At 39.7% G+C, this 19664-nt stretch overlaps 1 protein-coding gene across 1 annotated transcript in view; it reads left to right on the top strand.

Annotated features, from left to right (window-relative positions):
- The first annotated feature begins 18397 nt into the window (after window positions 1-18397).
- Window positions 18398-19664, top strand: part of ALKAL1 (ALK and LTK ligand 1) — a 29652-nt gene continuing 28385 nt past the window's right edge. Inside the window, exon 1 of the mRNA XM_025175627.2 lies at window positions 18398-18915. Within this exon, the coding sequence (XP_025031395.1) occupies window positions 18543-18915 (373 nt within the window). The 5' untranslated portion in view covers window positions 18398-18542. The remainder of the gene's footprint in view (window positions 18916-19664) is intronic.

Genomic DNA, 19664 nt, shown 5'->3' with positions numbered 1-19664 from the left:
TTCTTGAGTGTGCAGCACTTCAACATTCTTTGCTGTTGTGTTACTTTTTCAGACAATACTCTTTCCATCATGTTTAAATTCCATTGATTGATCCAAAAACAACAACAACAACATATAATTTGCTTTTTCTTGGCTGCCAGTTTCCTAAGCTGAGAGCCTCAATTGCTGGTCTTTAGTGTCCCTGATTTGGACAGATTATTGAACTTAAAATTATTCCTTGATCTTTTTTAGCATCCTAGCTGCAACAAACTGTTTGTCAAACAAAACAGCATATGACTTTTTTCTGATTCTTAGAAGGAATCATAACATTCAAAAACAATAACTGAAGATGCAGATTTCTATAAATAATATATCTCATGCTATATAATACAAGTTCAGGATATAAATTTGTAGAAGAGACTAGGCTGTATGTGTGTGTGGGGGGGGTTGTTTTTGTTTTAAACTTTGTAATTTATCAATTTTTTGGATTCCCCCCACCCATAAATATAAATTCTAATTATATTGGCATATTATTTTTTGTTTCCTCTTACCACCTAGTCAGATAAACTCCGGCTTATGTTCAGGACTTAAATTCAATTTATTCAAGAAATCAATAGGTAGTCTTAGATAAAATTATTACATTTGAACCCCATCTTTTTGTAGCTCAAATGGAATTAAAATTGTCCCAACTGTAGCACATTGGTACTGAAAAGTGGTATCATTTTAACCAATATCATTGCATCAGCTAAGCTCTTAAATTGTAGTTTTTAATAATTTTAATTAAATATCTAAGTATATTGTCCTCTGTGTATATTGTCCTCCAATTTTGTGTAGTTGACTATTATTGCATGTTTCCAACAATCTAATTTTTCAGATTTCTAATTACTGAAAGCAAAGATTTTAGCAACTAGCCTACCCTTTGCAAATAATTTGCCAGAGGTAGGTTTCTAGCTTCCAGTTCCAATTCTTTTACTGCTTCTTCCAAGTCATTATTATCAATCTAAATGATATTGCAATCCAATAAATCTTAGGGGTACATTCTTACCAAAGACCAAACTCCAAAGCAACTATTCATATTCTAATTTGGAAGAATCAATTCTGTCTCATGCTACTGCACAAGTAAACATCACATTCAGATAAAAGGAACTTAAAAGAGTGATCAATCGTGCACTAATAATAGGAAGAATTTCATTATTCTTTCTAAAAGCTATATGGATGGCTCTCTGCTGAGCTGTTCTTAAACAAAAGGAATGTTGAGTTCTACAGCAAATAGGAAATGTAAAGGAATGTATAGGAATATGATTAGAGATGGAGGAGGAAAAGGAACATAGCCATGATGGCTAGAAGAAGACTCCAAAATACAATTAAGAGCAGGAGCTTTGTTACATAAAGTCCAACGTCTCATAAAAGAAAGAGGAAAAAAAAAAGTGTAGAGCAGTATTTCTCAACCTTGGCAACTTGAAAATGTGTGGACTTAACTCCAGACATCTTCAAGTTGCCAAGTTGAGAAACACTGGTGTAGAGAAATGAAGGGAAGGACCCAATGTTGGACAGAGGAAGGAGCTGTAAGGATAACTTGTGTTAGGTGGAAAGCTTATTTGAACAAATGCAAAAGCATAATTGTGTGATCCAGGTACTTTGAATATTCGTTTATAGTCAATGGGCCAAACAAAGTCTACTAGCAAGGTAACTGTGATATCATTCCGAGAGAGGATAGAGTACTCCAGATGCAGACCTACCATAGATTTACAGTATATGAGGGCATTATGATACTGGCATTTTAATTTTCAGCCCTTTCATACGGATCCCTAGCATGGAATATTGCTTTTCTCAAGCATTCCTTGAATTCATATCTTCATTGAGCTATGAATGAACTGACCCCAGGATCTTATGGCTTTTTGCATTTTTATGCACTTACTTAAATTGAATTATTTAGTTGACCATTCATCCAATCTAAAGAGTTCCTATTGGTTTTATTATCCTGAATAGTTTGATAACATCCACAAACTTAGCCAGGTCACTATTTATCCCTAAGTCAAGACAATGTATGAACCATTAAAAAGTAGTGGACCCTTATAGATCCTTCAGGAATTCTATTTCTTACATCCATTCATTTAATCCTATCCTGTTTTTAAACCAGTTAACAATCCCCCAAAGGACATGTTCACTGATTCTATGGTTACTAAGTTTACTCAAGAGTCTTTGATGAGGAATGTTGTCAAAGTTTGAAACTTTGGTAATTCAAATATGTAATGTTGACAGTGTCACCTCCATCCACTTGTCTAGAGCCATTCTCAAAAAATTCTGTATGGATGGCCAGGCAAGAATTATTTTTGCAGAATCCATGCTTATTTCCTTTCAGCAAAGCTTGCCTAGTTGAATGGAGTTGTTGTTACCACAATTTCCACCAATCTACCAGGAACAGATGTTGGTGACCAACCTATGATTTAATGGATCTCTCTCTTCTGGATGCTTTTTTAAAAAACTGGTATCACATTGATTATCTCTAACAGTGAACCTGATGTGACTGCCAAGCCACGTAACTTTCCCTGTTAAACACCCTGGCAAAACTCCTATTCTTGCTCATTCTCCTATTTGCTTGCTATGCTCAGAAGCTCCCAACTGGTCTCCTCAATAAAGCTTTACAAAAGAAAGGAATTCTGAAGAGTTCTGGCTGGGTCTGAGCTATTGGTTGATGATGTGGCTACACACACTAGCTAATTACTTGTTCAGTGAGTTAGTTGCAGCTTAAATACCTCCCTCCTCAAACAGGGTGCTCATTGAATAAAGAAGCAAGGAGACACCCCACTCAGCTAAAAACAGAAAACAGCCTGACCCAATTAACTAAATGACCTTCTTTAAAAGCATTTAATTAGCTCCTCAAACTCACCAGCAATTTTGCAGGACTTACCTCTTTCTGACTGCCCTCCAATTCTTTTGCTCCAGTCATAAGTTTCTGACTGCATCTCCTCTTTCCAAGAGTGCTTTGACTAAGATCCCTAAGAATGTGCATTCAACCGCTAGATAATTTTCTGATTTTTCTGGTGAGATCCATGACAACAGAGATTAAACACTTCCTGAATTAGACAAAGCAACAACCAACCTCCCCCCCACAAAAAAATAAATAAGTCCCAACCTCATTTTAGTTATTCTCCATATGCTATAACACTGAGGATAGTGCTGAGAAAAGGAAAAGGAGCAAAAAGGGCTGATCTAAAAACATCCAATCAGAAAATCCAGATGATGTCTCTTCAATGAACTGTAGCACATATTGAAGGTATAGACCTTATTCAATGATGTAATAAGTAACATTGTCATTTTTTGTATATGATTATTGCTTTCCTGCTTTTTCTTATATTTCCTTTGGACTTAATAAACTTTTTTATATTTAGAGATTTGTCTTAATTGGTTTAATAATGGAATGTCTCATTAAAATCTTTTCTGTATAAACTGTATAAACTGCATGCTTGCATTGCTACACTTTGTGTTTTATGACTGACACATTTCTTAAGCTCTGTACTTCTGGATTTTGGAGGGGATGATTCACAGCATCTACTGTTATTTTGAAGAATGTTGGAAGAAGAGGTCTTCCAGTGAGATTTTCAATTATCCCCCTCCCAGTTTGTAAACATTTTCAAATAGATGCTACTGCCATTGCTGCTGTGTACTCAGGAATGACACTGAAGAAAACAGATCAGATTCTGAAAACTCAGGTTAACTCATAGAGTTTGTTTTTTCTCCAGGCTGATGTTTGGACCTGGATCTGTAAATTCAGTGACTTTCAAGGCATCTCCTGTATCATCTTCCTTCTCTGAGGATAAGTCATTTAGAGATGCCATGATATAAGCAAATTTGTGTGTGTGTGAGGCAAGAACAAGAAGAGAGAGAAGGGAAGGAAAATGTGACTGTTTTGTTGATAGTATACCTCTGAATGCCAACTGCTGGCGAACAAGGTTAGGAGGATGCTATTCCATTAATGTCCTGCTTGTGGCTTCTCAATGTGATTTGGTTGGCTGCTATTGGAACACAATATGGGATTACATTTGGCTTACAACAATCAGTGTTATTGTTCTCTGGATCCATTCATTCCATTCTGTCAAATGTTCTTAACTCATTAAAAGTGGGTGTGGGGGAGAACCAATTATAAATACATGTTTATAAAGAACTTTTCCTAATTTGTAATAATTTTATACACTTTCTTAATGCTTGTTCCCTTAATATACATTTTAGTATGTACTTTAAGCTTTTTATAATATACATCTTTAATACGACCATCCATAATTTATGTTTTTGAGGCAGCTTTCTCAAATATATTTGTCATGCATGAATGTTTGAACCAAAAATAGAGACAAACATATCACATGCATTATAACTCTCCTTGCAATCTTATTGGCAGTTCATGCCATTTCATTCTAAAAATAAAATAATAATAAAATAAAATACACATTTCTTTAACTTCTCTAATTCTTTGCAGCTGAATATAGGAAAACTAGAAAGCTAAGAGGGTACATAAATGTACACAAAAGATCCCAAATATAGAAGTAGCATCAAAGCAATCCCTCATATCATTAGCATAAATGTATTGGTGAGATACTCCAATCTTTCGGTTCTCTTCTCTCCTCTCCAGCACCATACTGACCCCAAAAATAGTTGTGCATCTGAATGAAAATAAGTGGTAAATATTTATTTTCAGTGTAATGTGTTCAAGGAAGTTTGCATTTGGGGACACTTAATAGACATATTAACTCAATGTTAGGGCTTTTAATAATGGCAAAGTTAAAATGCTATCCAGTAATCCTTGAGTTAGCTAAAAAATATGCCAGCATAAATTGTACTGTACCTATTGCTGAACTGCATTCTGCATGGTAACTAAGTTAGGAAATTCTTTGTCCTTTCTTAAATATTGTGGTCCAAGATAAGAAAAGGGATACCCTCAGCTTCATTTTTTTTCCTATGAAGTATCACCTGCCAGCAGGAAAACAACACCCATTCACTCTCTCTGAAATGGGATGTGGCAAGTTTAAGCAGATGCTTAGAATAGTTTAGCCACCTGTTAAGCTGATTGACTGACAGGTGGCAACTGCTAAGGGAGAGAAGTGAGAAAGAGGACTTCTCATGTTCCTGTTCAGCACAACCCCTCATCCTCACCTGCCATCTTCACCTATTGCTATACCTTGGTAGTGAGGCTATCAAGCTATGTCTGAACATAGGTGTAGTTCTCTTCTGAAAAAGCATTAGATAAGTGTTCAGAAATAGCCCAGAAAATGGATAACATGCAAAATGGATGCAGGGAGTCCAGTTCTCATGGCCAGCAGCATCTGAAAATAGTTAAGGAAAGGCCACAGTGAACATGCATGTTAGAAGGTATTTCTGAAATTACATGACAATCATCATCATCTAACAGCAAAGCCAAAATGGAGTGGGCACAATGGGGGACATAAGTAAAGCTTCTGCATTGCAGAAGCAGACACAGAGACTGCAGCTGCATGAGATTCATTCTTGGAATATTGCCTGGTCAGGGTGATAATTGTATTTCTCTTGTCTGGTCCTCAGAGATAATGAAAATGATAAAATGGTAAAAAGTACAGCCACACAAAACCCCTTGTTGGCAAAAGCAGAACATCTATAATCCATAAAAAGTACAGCTGGAAAAAACCCTTTTTTCCTAGTTTAAATCAACTGTTTGTGCAGCACAGGATTAGCATTCTTTCATTAAAACACTAAACCTCTGTATATAAGGAGCCCGTGTAAGTTCCATAGAAAATATTGGTCAGGCACTATGTATGTGGATGCCCCAGAGAGGACAGGCATCTAGTCTTTCCTGTAACACAAGCAAATATGGCCACAAAGGGCAGTGAGCAGTGATTAGAGGGAAGGAATATACCCACAGAAGTCTGCCACTGCCAACAAAGGCAGGCAGATCTCCATGCCTGTGCCAGTTACCAGTGGTCAGTGAAGGTGTCACATTATATCCAAGGCAAAAATTCCATTGGAAGATGAGGGAAAACACTACTTTAAAATTGGAACAGCTAAGGATGACTTTAAGCTGCCTCAGATATAAGCTGAGGATAAGATGAAGGCAATACCATGAGGACATGGCAGAAGAAAAGAAGTTACTGGGACAAATTTATATTATGGGACTGCCTATCCACAATGGTTTCTTCCTGATCTACTAAATCTAGGAAGGTGGGCATGCTCTGAGTTCCCTCAGTTACAGTGTTGCCTGCTGGGGCCTCAGAAGTGTGCCTTCCCTGTCATGGCACCTGCCTTATAGAACAGCCTTCCCAGGAAATGTTGATGGCCCTGACCCTGTTGGCTTTCAGGAAAACCAGGAAGACCTGATTTTCCCCCTAGGCACTGGGACTAGGATTTTGATGAAGCTGGCATGGTGTGGTTGATTTATGGATGTGAGTTTTATTGGGACTTCAATGGTGTTTTTCTTTTAATTTTTTTTTTAAATAATTGTATTATATTTTTATTCTTGTTTGCCACCAAGAGTTCCTCCTGGTAGATGGGCAGTCATGTACATTAATAAATCAATATATAAAGATTGGAGAAAATGGGAAAAAAGACTATTTCTTGACTAAGCTTCAGATTTTAGAAGAGGAAGTGATTTTATAGTGAGCTATTTCAGTGGCTGGTTTGTTGGTTAACTTTGATTGTGCCTTGATGTTACTGTCATATTTTGCAGCAGGTGACTTGACTGCTCTGGATCTATTTGCTCTGAAAGTATATTCTGTGCTATATCTGTTTTTCCAGCAACTGCTGGATAATACATTCTTTATTTAGTACACTTAGTCCCATCTTTATACCATCATGGTCAGGATTCCCACTGAGATGCCAATCAGATCTTTTTATGTTTAGCATTAATAAGCATAATTGTATCATGTGCCTTTAGACCATGTCCCAGAACCTGAATCTACTTGTAACCAGAGGCGAGAAGCATGTCTTCCTTTTCAAAACTGATTCTGTGTATCAGTACATGCCAGTGGTGTAGCACTAAATGTTTTCCTTTTCAGTTTTGAAAGCAAGTGCTTGTATCACATGCCATTCAAAAGGGAGAATAATTCATATGTTGATATACTGGTTCTCAGCAGTTCACTTTTTTTTTCCTCTGTGAAAAAGGATAAAGTTGATCCTTTAGCTCACAATAAGGAGCAGGCTTGCATTGTCTTTCCAACTGGAATGGAATGAAGGCATATGGAGAACAAAGACATACACAGAGAAACATGCCAGATCTTGACATGTGAAAATAAAGAAGAGTCAGTGTGTACCTTAGAAGACAACGGTAACCTTTTACCAACTTCTTGGCATTCTTGTATGGCAACTGTCCCATGTATCCCATTAACGAATGAACTGGGCCAGTCACCCTTGGAGCGGGAGTCTGTATAAATACTTAGAATGTTCTCTGAGTAGCATATGCTGATCTCTCCCTCTCACATTTCAATACTGCAAATTGTTAGCTGGTTCTGATTTAGTGTTTGATTCAGCTACATGATGCTGTCTCAGGTCCTGACTAGCAAATATAACAAGCACTATGGGCAAGATAAATTATCTTAGTGACCATGCTGAGGCACATGTTGGATGAACAAGTGCTGTTGGAGCCTGCCTGTCAACATTGGCTGGCTCTAGAGCAGTCATTTCCAATCTACTGTATCCAGATGCAGTAGAACTGCAATTTCCAGAATTACCCAAACAGCATGGGAATTCTGAAAGTTGCAGATCTAAAACACATCTGGAACATGCCTGTTGGAGAATATTGTTTACAGGATAGGGGCCACCTTTGAGTATGAGGAGGAATTCTGCCTATCAATTTAGTCCAGAGGATAAGGGATGGAATGGACAGAACAGCCTTGGATTACCTATAAGAGATTAGAAGCCTGGCAATATGGTTAGTTTGGTGGCTGGACCTTTGCTGATTAGAAACAGCTTGAATTTTCTGCAACTAATAATAAGGTAAGCAAAGTCAGTAATGTCAAATTACATTCATGCCTACTGGAGATCCTTGTTAGAAAATAAAAGTTATGGCTTCATTCCAATCTAGCAGCCTCGAGAAAACTGGTATGAATCGGCCCTATACTTTGGATGTAAAAATAGAACAAAGAGCGCCATCATAAATATTATAACTTAACCAATGGGGCTTTTGTTTTAAGTTCTCTGTCACGGTGCCTGAATGATTTACAGCATCTGGTTTCTGATTACTGAGTCTATGTTCTTTACTTCTTTCCTAACTAAATTGCAGCATGAATTGTTGGAATGAAGTGCCTGTCTCTTCGCCGCTCTTTCAGAGACTATTTCTGTGAATTTCATCCTATGATTCTTTCTGAGCAGATTAATGGGAGAGCCTTTCAGCCTGGGTCTAAGAATGACATTTCAAGTCATCTAAATTGCCTAGGATTAGGAAAACAGCTTCCTTTTCCCAGGTGTCATTTGTGTGTCATATTTTAAAGTATGAGCAGAAGACAGATGTCCAAGCACTCTAAGCAGAGATAAAGCTTTACCTCATATCAGGAAACAAATCTTTTAAATTTCTTAGAAGATGTTTTAAGGAAAATATATGTAAAGCAGAGGCTTCGGCTTTGTAGTTTTCTTAGCTAGTTATTGTTATATGATTGGCTATGAGTGCTACATTATCCAGCATTTTTGGACTGCTCTAGCATGGATGCTACATGAAATAGTTACTACATAGTCTCCATTCCATTGGCTTGACAGACACAACTATACAGCCAATATGAGCAGACTTTATTTCTTGTTTAAATGACAAGAAACTAAATCATTTTATATATTCCAATCAGCAAAGTAAATATATTTCTCTCTCTGAGGAAGATAGTAAATGAAGATCAAAATCACATGCAAACATCTTTGCAAAATCTATTTATCTACTTTGGTTCCAGAATCAAGGAAAATATATAAATCCAATTTATTATATGAATAGAATTTAAAATTGGTACAATCCAATTTAAAAAGTATCAAAACCCAAATTTCTTCAGTCTGAAACCTCCAGGTTTATAAACTTTGTCTTTAGACATTTCTGGAAGTTGCCATCCCAACTTATCTGGAAGGCACCAGGTTGGGAAGGCCTGCTATAAAAAGATGATTTAATTTATTTAGTAAATTAAATATTTACTATTTAGTAAAGGCTATAGCTGTAGAGACACAGTGAAAGTTAAAATGAATTGGCCACACAATGACATCTTAGGCATCAGATTATTGAAATGGACTAGAATTGGACACTTTCAGTCCAGACTTAGAATACAAAAAATAAAGAAGGAATTGCTTTATGTTGCTTTCATAGCCAGAAAGAATACAGCAAGAACAGTAGTTGGCTATAATGCAATAAAGGCCCAAATAATATCAATTACATTTTGTGGACAACCCTTTACTATGTCAATTATCCATGTTTATGCTCCAACTATTCATGCAGAAGAAGAGGTGGTTAATCAGTTGTATGGTCATGTTCAGTCTGAAATCAACCAAACACGCAAGCAAGATGTGCTGCTTGCAGTTGGAGACTAAAATGCCAAAGTTGGAAATATTATGGAGGAAAATGTAGTTGAACTGTATTGCCTAGGAAGCTGAAATGAATCAGGAGAAGACTTATCAATTTCTGTTAAGTTAATGATTTCTTCATTGCTAACATGATCTTCCAAGCACCAAAAAAAACACCTACCTATGGACATCACCACTTAGAGTACACAGAAATCAAACTCTTTGTATTACTGGTACAAAGAGGTAGAAGAGTTGATTTATAACAGCAAAAATGAACCAGGGGCTGACTCTGGGACAGATCATAAACTGCTCACGTGCAAGCTCCAAGTTAAGCTACAGAGGAAGCCAACTAGTTTCCATAATATGATTTTGGGCATATACCCACCATTTTAAAGGAGAACAGGAATTGCTTTGAAGTCCTGAACTCAACTGATATGAACAAAATGAATGTCAGAACAGTGGAAACTGCAAAGAAGAGAAGAAAAGAGAAGAGAAGTCAAAGGCAGGGAATACAAAGACCACAGAAAGGTACTTAATAAAGAATTTCAGAGAGCTGTTAGAAGAGACAATAAGCAATATTACAACATCTGTAAAGACACCGAAGATGGAAGCATACATGGAAAAGCAAGGAAAGTCTTCCAAAAGATCACTGAAGATTTCAACCTCAAATATGCTAAAGGATTCCAATGGACAGAAGTAACTCATTCAAGAAAATCAAAGTTCTGTATGGTAGAGATGTTAACATGCAAGAAAGCTTAGAAGATATTCCTTACCTACAAGAACCACTAGCACTGGAAGTTGAAGTTAGATCAGCATTCTGGTCATTACCAAGTCAGAAGGCTACAGAAATTAATGGAATATCTACAGAAATATGGCAAGCAACAGAAGAAGAATCAGTAAAGATCCTAATAGCAACTGTGGACAACAACACAGTGGCAAACAGATTGGAAGAGGTCATTCTACATACATTATTAAAGAAAACAGACTTGACTGTGCAAGCTATTGTACAATAGCCTCAATTTCAGTTGATAGCAAAATAATGCTTAAGATCATCCAACACAAAATACAATGCTACATGGAAAGGAGAAGTTCAAGCTGGCTTTAGAAAAGCCTGAGGAACAAGAGGTGTTACTGTTGATGCCTACTAATTGAGAAAGACAAAGAATACCAAAAAGAAGTTAATATGTGCTTCATTGATTATAGAAAGGCCTTCAATTGTGCTGATCATGTCAAGTTGTAGAATGTGCTTAGAAAAATAGGAATCCCAGAACATCTTATTGTGCTCATGTAAAACCTACACACATTTCAGGAAACCTCAGTCCAGATGGAACATGGCAAAACAGGCTGGCTCCAGGTCAGCAAAGGAGTGAGACAAGGATACATACTCCTCTTATTTATTCAATCTATTTGCAGCATATAAATTGAAGGAAGCTGGAAGAAAATGGGTGTAGTTTTAAAATTAGAGGAAGAAATATCAATAGCCTGAGATATGCTGATAACATTACTCTGATAGCTGAAAATACAAATTATACTTGCTTAATGACCTATGATCCTCTCTTAATGATGGCAATGGGGACTGCCAGGATTGTAGTTGCTAAGCAATGCAGTCACATGTCGCATTTTACGACCATATCACTTAGCGATGGAAATTCTGATCCCAGTTACTGTTGTTAATCAAGGATTACCTGTAACTGCTAACATCATTACTTATCATATGTTTAATACCTTTTCCTTTTAACAAATGTGAAAAATAAAAATCACAATTTTTAAAAGCACTCTGGAGGGCATACCTATGGTTTTCAGTGTTTATGATGGCATTTCTATTTATTTGTTTAACATATTTATGACCACCCTTCTATCAAAGCACTTTGGATGGTGAACAAATAAAAATAACAATCACAATTCATAACGTTAAAAAATGGCATGAAACTGCTGGCACTAGCAGTTGATGTCCCTAAAAAATCTCATAACAATAACAAGATAGACCTATTTTTGATCTGATTAAAGATTAAAAATTAAATCCTTCTCTCTAAATGTTGATGTTGCCATTAAAATAATGTAGTTGGTGGGAAACCATGACGTAGTACCTTAGCAGTCTTTCAGATTTAACTTTTCCATTTTTAAAATCAAAATGCATTTAATGTACAAATTGCTTTTTAATTTGTCCTCCTATTTCCTAGATAAGAGAGGCACTCTTCTTCCTTTTTATACACAGGAAATTAATTCTGAGAAACAGAAATTTGCAAAAGGATATCCAGAAAATCATAGTGTTAAATCAAAAATTTGGATTGGCCAATTTATCAAACTAATGATGATCAGCTTATGTTTACTCAGTTGCTCCCTCTGTTAAATCAGGAGATACTATACTCCATAGTTCATTGCTTCATCAGAATCACTAAACAATAGGCCAACTTCATTATCCTTTTTCTCCAAAATATAATATAAGATTATAATATTAAACACATAGTTGTACATCTGTTCTTTTGCAGAACAGTAGCCATTTGATCCCCTTCATGGATCACTGCCTTGTCGTGGCGAAGGGGCTTGTGTAACTCAGTGAAGCCATGAGCTATACCGTGCAGGGCCACCCAAGACGGACAGGTCATGACAGAGAGTTCTGACAAAATGTGGTCCACTGGAGAAGGAAATGGCAACCCACTCCAGTATCCTTGCCAAGAAAATCCTATGGACAATGTCAAAAGGCTAAAAGATATGACGCCGGAAGATGAGCCCCTCAGATTGGAAGATGTCCAATATGCTACTGGGGAAGAGCGGAGGGCAATTCCAAGTAGCTCCAGAAAGAGTGAAGCAGCTGGGCCAAAGCCGAAAGGACGTTCAGCTGTGGATGTATCTGGAAGCGAAAAGAAGGTCCGATGCTGTAAAGAACAATATTGTATAGGTACCTGGAATGTAAGATCTATGAACCAAGGCAAGCTGGATGTGGTCAAACATGAGATGACAAGTCTGAACATCGACATCTTGAGAATCAGCGAATTGAAATGGACAGGAATGGGTGAATTTAATTCAGGTGACCATTATATCTACTACTGTGGGCAAGAAACCCTTAGAAGAAATGGAGTAGCACTCATAGTCAATAAGAGAATAGGAAAGGCAGTAATGGGGTACAACCTCAAAAACGACAGAATGATCTCAGTGTGAATCCAAGGCAAACCATTTAACATCACAGTAATCCAGGTCTATGCCCCAACCACTGATGCCAAAGAAGCTGAAGTTGACCACTTCTATGAAGACCTACAACACCTTCTAGAACTAGCACCAAAAAAAGATGTCCTTTTCATCATAGGGGATTGGAATGCTAAAGTAGGAAGTCAAGGAGTAATCGGAATAACAGGCAAGTTTGGCCTTGGAGTACAAAATGAAGCAGGGCAAAGGCTAATAGAGTTCTGTCAAGAGAACAAGCTAGTCATAGCAAACACTCTTTTCCAACAACACAAGAGACGACTCTACACATGGACATCACCAGATGGTCAATACTGAAACCAGATTGATTATATACTTTGCAGCCAAAGGTGGAGAAGCTCTATACAGAGAGCAAAAACAAGACCAGGAGCTGACTGTGGCTCAGATCATGAGCTTCTTACTGCAAAATTTAGGCTTAAATTGAAAAGCGTAGGGAAAACCACTAGACCACTCAGGTATGACTTAGATCATATTCCTTGTGAGTACACAGTGAAGGTGATGAATAGATTTAAGGGATTAGATTTGGTAGACAGAGTGCCTGAAGAACTATGGACAGAGGTCCGAAACATTATACAGGAGGCAGCAACTAAAACCATCCCAAAGAAAAAGAAATGCAAGAAAGCAAAATGGCTGTCTGAGGAGGCTTTACAAATAGCTGTGAAAAGAAGGAATGTGAAAAGCAAGGATGAAAGGGAAAGATATAAGCAACTGAATGCAGATTTCCAGAGAATAGCAAGGAGAGATAAGAAGGCCTTCTTAAATGAACAATGCAAAGAAATTGAGGAAAACAATAGAATGGGGAAGACTAGAGATCTGTTCAAGAAAATTGGAGATATCAAAGGAATGTTTAGTGCAAAGATGGGCATGATAAAGGACAAAAAAGGCAGGGACCTAACAGAAGCAGAAGAGATTAAGAAGAGGTGGCAAGAATACACAGAAGAACTATACAAGAAAGATCTTCATGTCCCTGATGTCCATGCTGGTGTGGTCACTGACCTTGAGCCAGACATCCTAGAGAGTGAAGTCAAGTGGACCTTAGGAAGCATTGCTAACAACAAAGCTAGTGGAGATGACAGTATTCCAGCTGAGTTATTTAAAATACTAAAAGACGATGCTGTTAAAGTGCTGCACTCAATATGCCAGCAAGTTTGGAAAACGCAACAGTGGCCACGGGATTAGAAAAGGTCAGTTTACGTTCCAATTCCAAAGAAGGGGAATGCCAAAGAATGCTCAAACTATCGCACAATTGCACTCATTTCACATGCTAGCAAGGTTATGCTCAAAATCCTACAACCTAGGCTTCAGCAGTACGTGAACCGAGAACCTGCGGATGTACAAGCTGGGTTTCGAAGAGGCAGAGGAACTAGAGATCAAATTGCCAACATTTGCTGGATCATGGAGAAAGCACGAGAGTTCCAGAAAAACATGTACTTCTGTTTCATTGACTATGCAGAAGCCTTTGATTGTGTGGATCACAACAAACTGTGGCAAATTCTTAAAGAGATGGGGGTACCAGACCATCTTACCTGTCCCCTGAGAAATCTGTCTGCAGGCCAAGAAGCAACAGTTAGAACCGGTCATGGAACAACCGATTGGTTCAAAATAGGGAAAGGAGTACGACAAGGCTGTATACTGTCATCCTGCTTATTTAACCTATATGCAGAGTACATCATGAGAAATGCCAGGCTGGAAGAATCACAAGCCGGAATTAAGATTGCAGGGAGAAACATCAAGAACCTCAGGTATGCAGATGATACCACCCTAATGGCAGAAAATGAAGAACTAAAGAGCCTCTTGATGAGGGTGAAAGAGGAGAGTGCAAAAGCTGGCTTGAAACTCAACATTAAAAAAAACTAAGATTATGAAATCTGAACCCATTAATTCCTGGAAAATAGAAGGGGTAGAAATGGAAGCAGTAACAGACTTCATTTATTTGGGCTCCAAGATCACCGCAGACGGAGACTGCAGCCATGAAATTAAAAGACACTTGCTCCTTGGGAGAAAAGCTATGGCAAACCTAGATAGCATATTAAAAAGCAGAGACATCACCTTGCTGACAAAGATCTGCATAGTCAAAGCTATGGTTTTTCCAGTAGTAATGAATGGCTGTGAGAGCTGGACCATAAAGAAGGCTGAGAGGTGAAGAATTGATGTCTTTGAACTGTGGTGCTGGAGAAGACTCTTAAGAGTCCCCTGGACTGCTAGGAGGTCAAACCAGTCAGTTTTAAAGGAAATCAACCCTGATTGCTCATTGGAAGGATTGATACTAAAGCTTAAGCTCAGATACTTTGGTCACCTAATGCGAAGAGAGGACTCTTTGGAAAAGACCCTGATGCTGGGAAAGATTGAAGGCAAAAGGAGAAGAGGACAGCAGAGGATGAGATGGTTAGATAGCATCACTGAAGCAATGAGCATAAAACTGAGCAAACTCAGGGAGGCAGTGAAGACAGGAAGGCCTGGCGCAATATGGTTCATGGGGTCACTAAGAGTCGGACATGACTTAATGACTGAACAACAACAAAGCCATTTGATAATGGCTTCTCATTTCATTTCATTTCATTTCATTTTTTGCTTTCCCCCCCAACTTTCCACTATTTTAAAGCTTCCCAGGATCTAACAGCATTTCTTCAATACTTAGAATGAATTCATTGAAACACATGAATATGCAGGGTTGAATATTCCCCCTTATAAGAAAAGATCAATCTTACGTCTCAACTTCCGATTCAGCAAGTGTCGTCTTTTTCCATGTTTTCCTTTTAAATAGCATACTTTTAACCAATAGAAATGGTCTTGAGTAAACGTTGACTCCAAATTTTGGGACTTGTAGTCCAATTCACCTGGATATGGTGGCTTGAAATCCCAAGAACAATAATCCCAACCCACATAGATGGTAATTGATAGGAGAAATTTGATACAGGCCTTTATTTATTCGTCAGTGATTCTCAGACTGATATTAATGGACTGTACTATATGAGGTGGACAGGTATATTTCTAATTGTGTTTTGCAGACTATTGATATTGCGTGATCAATCATACTCATCCGCCATTGAAATGGAATTCTTCAACCTCACTTCCAGTCTCTGCTGTATCACTGCTTATACTTCGTAATCCATCCTGTCAACCACTCTGTGACTAATACTCCAAGCCTAGAGCTTCCTTGTATGACTTTTCCAAAAACAGCAAACCCTGAATACAGTTTAAAACATTTGCAATTCTTATAGCATCTTGGTCATGTTTTCTACTCTTAAAATGGGGGTATGATCTTGTGAGCTTCTATGCTGTACAGAGTCCTCAATTAAATGAGACTTTCCAAATCTGACATGCCAAGGTTTAAAAGGATCAATAAAAAGATAGTCACCTTTGAGTTGAGCTCAGCATCTGATGACTTCAGAGACATGTCCACATTATACAAATAGTTTCAGGGATATTGGTCCATAGCCCTGGAGTTTCCTGATAGTCTCTCATCCAAATTCATGTCCAGTTCTGCTAAGCTTTTCAAGAGTAGCCCATATTTCTTTTTCGGAGCAATCTTATTCATTCCCCACCCCAACTCCCAATCCATTCTCTTATTATAGTGATTTTACAATGAAAAAGTCCTTTTTATTTAGTTGTTCATTTTGAATAGTATATCATTTCATATTGTTCTTTATTTACACATATCTGGCTTTCCTTCTACATACTTCGTTAAATATGCTAAAAGCCCCTTTAAAATACAAAATGCTCCCATTGTCTATCAGAAGTCAGCACACATAGACTTAATTTAAACTTCTAATGGACTATTCACCTTTCTTTTACTTAAACCCACATTGTCATCTTCTCTAAGCTTAGGTCAACTGTGAGAAATGTGTGCACAAAGGGCTCTTCTTTCAGGTGGCAGAGGCCATTCTCTTTGTATTCCTAAGACTTTATTTTAGCTCTGCCCCTGTCCTGCTAATTATATCAGTACCAGAAAATCCAGCTAAAAGAAGGAAAGAAAGGAAAGAAATGAATGAAAAGAAAAAAAAACTGCTCTGACCAAGAAGCCTAAAACATCCCCTAATCTGTGAGACAATTTAATTTCACAAGTAGGTAAGAGTCATCTCAATTGATGGCTCTGAACTGGCTTCTCAGGGGGACAAGTGGGAAGGAGGAAGTTTGTCAGGGAAGAAAAAAGACCCTCATTGAGCTGAGGAAGAATGATTAAGAGAAGGTTTCATTGCCTGCCACCCACCTAAAGTCGATAGCACTCTAATGGACAGGACAGGCGGAGAGGGAACTACAGTATATAAACCAGGTGTATGGCTTTGCCGCCACTGACTCCCAACTGAATTTTGAGTGAGGCTGACACATCTTTAGTGGGGGAAGAAGATTCCTGCACCAAGAGGTAACATGGGCACAATAACACTGTGTTTTTGTTTTTTGTCCTTTCACCCCCATGAAAGGGAAGGGATGGCAATGTTTTGCTAATTCTAGGCAAGCCTTTAACAGTGATGGCCATGTGTTTCAAGGGGTGGGGTACTTGTTTCATCTTCACTTTGGGGGTGCCACTTTCCCAGGAGAGCTCCGTCTGTTCCCAGGGAATGCACCTGCCTGCAAAGGAGAGAACGGAGGGGAAGTTTCCAATGCTTGGAAGCAGGCAAGGAGGAGAATCTTTGTCTTCATACTTTAAAAGCAGTGAAAACGCTTTGGGAGAAATTTGGAGTAACTGAATGAATTTTCAGCTGGCTTTTATATGGAACGGTTTACTTAAGGCTAATAAGGACTGAATCGGTGAGCTTCAGCCCACAGAAATGGTTAATTTTTTTCTGAGCGATTCCAAACCGGAGTTGTCAGAGCATTGAACAAGAACCAGTTGTGAGGCGTTGCTCCAGTGGTCACCACTGAGGGGTACCTGTGAGGCTGTGAAATTCTCGGGGGAAATACCATTATTATTATTATGTTTCTAATCGATCTGAAAAGCAGAATGGAAAGCAGATGGTTTTCAGGTCCTAGAAGTAAATTTGAAGTGGCAGTTTGCCGGTGGGGGGGAGAGAAAAAGAAACAACACCTCAGTCCCTCCAATTATTTGAGCTACTTTGTATTACTGAATCAACTGCACATTTCTGAAGGAATGCTCGTCCTCACCATCCTTTTGTTCTCTTGAGGAAGAGGAGCGGCGGACAATCCTCCGTCCCATTAGCCGAGCTCCACGTGAAAATGCATCTTTCGAGCGCCTAAAAGTCGCAGGGACTCTTTGGAAAAGTCCCAGGCAGCCATGCACCTCCTCCCCCCACCCCCACCCCGCTCTTTCCTGCCACATCCCTTGGATTATAGTATGAGTCGTCTCGCTGAATACCCTTTTCTCACAAACTTGGGTATAAGCGTGTCCTATATAGCCGCCTGAGGTCGAAAAGCAAAGCTGCCGCGGCGGTCCGATGGGCGGGGTTGCCCTGGCGGGACCGGTCAGTCACAGAAGTGCCTCCCTTCCCACCCGCCTGTGCGCTCGCTCACACAAGAAACCAGCTACCGGCTCTCAGGGAAGCCCCAGTCCGACTGGCGATTCGCGAGCTCCCCCTTCCGTCCTGTTACCCCCCCCCCCCCCCCGCCTCCACCCAGAAACTATTTCTGCGGCCGCGGCCGGGCGAAGCGAACACTTGTAGCTGCGGGAGTGACAGCGGTCTCACCGACCACTTGTGCGCGCGCCGAGCAGCGCCACGTGCCTTTGCCGCTCCGGGAGCAGCCAAACCAGAACGCGGTGCTAAAACCGGTCTTGCTCTGCCTGTGGCTGTGGGCGACCTGTTCAGCTCGCTCCCCCCAGTCCCGCCAGTCGCATCATGAGGAAAGCGCTCTGGATGGCCAGGGAGAGAAGCTAACCGCCGGGTATTGCTTCTTTTCTCCTCCCAGGCGGCCGAGAGATGCCCGGGGCTACGAAATGCCGCCGTCGCCACATGCTGTGTGCCCTCGTCTTCTTTCTATTGCTCACTTCAGCGCGGACGTCCCGCTTGGAAAGCGGTAGCGACGCCGCCGTCCAAAGCAAAGCCGGAGATCTCCAGGGGCCCGTAGGAGACCGGAAAACGCTGCTCGACCTGCTGCTCAAAGCTCTGGCGGACAGCAACAGCTTCCAGGCAGCCTCTCACCCCTTGAGGACGGAGCGGGTCATCGCTCGGCGCTTCGCCAACGGCGACTCCCAGTATTCCTCGGCAGCTGTGGATCGCGAAGCCAGAGTCAGCTCTTCCTCGTCCTCCAGGGAGCGGGCGCCTAGGTTCTTAGCCGCTTCCAGACACTCAGGTAAGACACCGGAACAGAGGCTCCGCGGCTCCATGCCTTCTTTCTCCTTCCTTTCACCCCTTCCTTGTAAACCCCTTTTGAGCCTGATCTCCGCGGGGCTGGCTTTTGTGCGAAGAGCGAGACGCCACCAACTCGCACACCGAAATGGTCCTTCGGATTAGCGCTACTAAAACATCTTGGTTTGTTTTAAGAGCCTAAGATATGGCTTGGGGTGGGGAGCTGTAGATCTCATGCTGAACTACAAAGCCCATCAGCTCTGATCTTTGACCCTGCTGGTTGTAATTGGTGGGAGTGAGTATTAATAAAGACCTGGTGGGCTACAGACACATGGATTTTAGGTGGCTTTGGGATTTAGCTGGCTTCTAATCAAACCCTATTAAATCATTGCAGAGATATCCAATTATTTATTCAGCCTTGAAAGAACTGTGAAAATTTTAGGCATTTCTGTGACAGTTGGAAGCATTTTGAGAAGTTCAGGATGCAGTTTTCCTCAGTGCCTTGGAAAGGAGTTCTCTTGAAATCAGTCCTCCTTCCTAGGTAACTTCCAACTGCTGAACAGAAGTAGCTTGGATGTAAAAGATGCTACTGCCCTTCCAAAACGTGTCTCTATCCTAGCTGAACTTTAGCAGTTCTTTAAATAACAAATTAACCTGTTACTTTAAGGCACTGATCATTATGTCTCTTGTCTCACGCATGTGCCACAGCTAACTCTTTGCACAATGGTGTGATGCCCTGGAAATGAAGCTGAT

This window comes from Python bivittatus, unplaced genomic scaffold (genome assembly GCF_059951505.1).
Source record: "Python bivittatus isolate LINGU-HERP-01145 unplaced genomic scaffold, Pbiv_v1 ctg000840_np1212, whole genome shotgun sequence".
NCBI lineage: Eukaryota > Metazoa > Chordata > Lepidosauria > Squamata > Pythonidae > Python > Python bivittatus.
This window is presented reverse-complemented; position numbering and strand designations above follow the sequence as displayed.